General features: G+C 64.2%; 1 protein-coding gene across 1 annotated transcript; it reads right to left on the bottom strand.

Annotated features, from left to right (window-relative positions):
• Nucleotides 1–202: 202 nt before the first annotated feature.
• CCT8L2 (chaperonin containing TCP1 subunit 8 like 2) lies at nt 203–2521 on the bottom strand. Its single transcript, XM_058723713.1, has one exon. It carries the CDS (start codon nt 2024–2026, stop codon nt 362–364), a length of 1665 nt encoding a protein of 554 aa, XP_058579696.1. The 5' UTR covers nt 2027–2521; the 3' UTR covers nt 203–361.

Raw genomic sequence — 2521 nt, forward strand, 5'->3', positions numbered from 1 at the left:
GCCAAGAGCCCGACGCGGGGCTTGAACTCGCGGACCGCAAGATCGTGGCCTGAGCTGAAGTCGGACGCTTAACCGACTGAGCCACCCAGGCGCCCCCCAAAAAATTTTAATACAAGTAAATCCTGCTCTTATTGGAGGAAAGGAACAGAATATGATGGAGAGAAACAGGAAATGAAAAAAGCCGAGTCTGAAAGGACATAAATCAATGAAAAGGACTTTTATCTTATGGTCCTTTATGTTGTTTTTGCCTGAAGAAACGGACTCTAACAGTACAAAACACGGAGGGAATAAAACACAGCAAACATCCATTTCGGGGGTGACTGTGCCTTCCTTGGCAATCCCCATTTTATTGAGGATGTTACTACTCCATCGTTCCAAGGAGCTGATCTTTTACAGGAAACAGGCATTCCTTGGCCTTCTTGGGGACAGGATTCGAGTCCTGTTGATACGTGGCGCTTTGCTTGGCCACTACAATTTCGTCTACGTTCACGAGCTGCAGTGTCACATCAGCTACGGCCCGGAGTCCCCGGGCTTTGGCTGTCAGGGTGTCCCACACCTCTTCCTGGGCCACATTTATTACCCCTTCGACCCCCACTCCTACTAGGAAGTTGCCAGCCTGGTGAGCTCTGTTCATTTCTGCCATCACTTGGGAGACGGCTAAGCCTGCGTTCTCTGCCAGGGTTTCAGGAAGAGACCGAAGGGCCTGTGCAAATGCCAGGAAGGCAGGACCATTAGGCCCTTCCAGTTTGCTTCCTTTTTCTGAGAGCATTTTCGCCAGAGCCATCTCTGTGGCCCCAGCTCCCGGAAGCAGCCTGGGATCCTGGCACAGCTGGAAGTAGGCATCAATGCCACGGTAGGCAGCCTGCTCCGCGCCCTGCAGCCCCTGGGCTGTGGCCCCCCTGAGGACCAAGGTAACGGCAGGGGTGCCCGGACATTCCCACTCAAACACCACGGCCAAACCTTCCCCCAGCTCCTGCTGGTAGACCCTCCAGCACTTCCCTGGCTTCGGGGGAGGAAGCAGGTGACACATCAAAGGTGTGCCCAGCACCTCACTCAAGTAAACCATATCCCTCCGGGACCTGGCTCGAATCACCATGATGTTGTGCTTGTCAGCCTGCGTCAGGGCATTCTCATCGATGTCCCCCCATGCCACCGCCACGTTAATGCACGCGCTGGCCAGCTGGGCCACCTGCTTTTCTATCAACTGCTCACTTCCTTTCCTGAACGTGGCCAGGTCAGCGGGACCGGAGAGCCGGGCCGTGGCCGGTGCATTTGGACCAGCGGGACCAAAGCCGCAAACAAAGAGAGCCACTCTGGCGCCGCCGGGCACCGCGGTCACCTGCCCGCAGGGCTCGGCGCACAAGGCCAGCCCCGGGAGCAGGCACGAGTCCTCCAGCCTCCCCCCTCGCAGGGTGCACACGCCCACGCGCTCGCGTCGGAAGCCGCCGTCCAGCTCCTTGGTGGCCCAGCACGCTTGGGCCACCAGCTTGGTCAAGCAGTCGGCCCCGGACACGGCGTGGGTGTTCACCACCGAGTAGAGGGCCCCAAACGGATCCTCCAGAGGCCCCAGGGAGCGGATGGCCAGGGAGGGCAGCAGGGCCAGGGTCTCCGCGGTGGCCGCGGCGTAGGCCTCGCGCAGCTGGGAGCGGGGCAGGCCGGCGCGCAGCAGGTGCTCGGCCTGCAGGAGCAGCGCTTCCGCCAGCAGGACCACGAAGGCCGCGCCGTCGCCGCTGCTCTCCGCCTGCGTGTGGGCCGCCTCGCGCAGGAGCCGCGCCGCGGGGTGCTCCAGCTCCAGCGCGCGCAGGATGGCCGCGGCGTAGCCCGTCAGCACGGTGGTTCCTCTGGCGGTGACCAGGAGCTTCTGCCGGCCCTGGGGGCCGTAGCAAGGCCGGATGACCCTGGCCAGGGTCTGCGCCGCCGGCAAGCTGCGGAGCAGGTGCCTCCCCTGCGCCCGCGGGCTCCCGGCGCGCCGCCTCGGCCCCGGCCGCTCCGGCAGCCGGGCCCCCGCTCTGGTCCTGCTGGCCATCGGCCGCCGAGCCGGGCCGCGGGGACGCTCCAGGCGCGGCGGCGGGGGCGTCCGGGAAGCCGATCTCGGACACCTCTCGAGGGGGTGGGGGGGGGGGGGGGGAAAGGAGCCGGAGGCCCGTCCGCGGGTGCGCGGGGAAGCAGGCGCGCCACGGTCAGGTGCGGCGACGGTCGGCGCAGAGCTCAGCCCTCAACCACTCCCCCAGCTTGATCTGCGAGGCGGCTCCCCACGTCTGACGCGTGGTAGCCGAAGCGGGTATTACCCTGATGGAGTCACAGAGTGGCACGGGGCACCCGGGGCAGAGAATGAGGTCACAGAAGGATGCCTCGAGTTTGGGAGGCCCCGGGGGCAGGCGGGAGTCAGACCAGGTCACCAGGCAGAGGAGGGACTCCCGGATGCGCCAGGGCCCAGGGCTTCATTGGAACTTTGGAGGCGGCGGAGGGCAGAGCAGGTGAAAATCCCCACCCACTTCCAATTCCAGACGGAGCTGGGGCT

The sequence above is a fragment of the Neofelis nebulosa genome, chromosome 4, assembly GCF_028018385.1.
Source record: "Neofelis nebulosa isolate mNeoNeb1 chromosome 4, mNeoNeb1.pri, whole genome shotgun sequence".
In the NCBI taxonomy this organism is placed as follows: domain Eukaryota; kingdom Metazoa; phylum Chordata; class Mammalia; order Carnivora; family Felidae; genus Neofelis; species Neofelis nebulosa.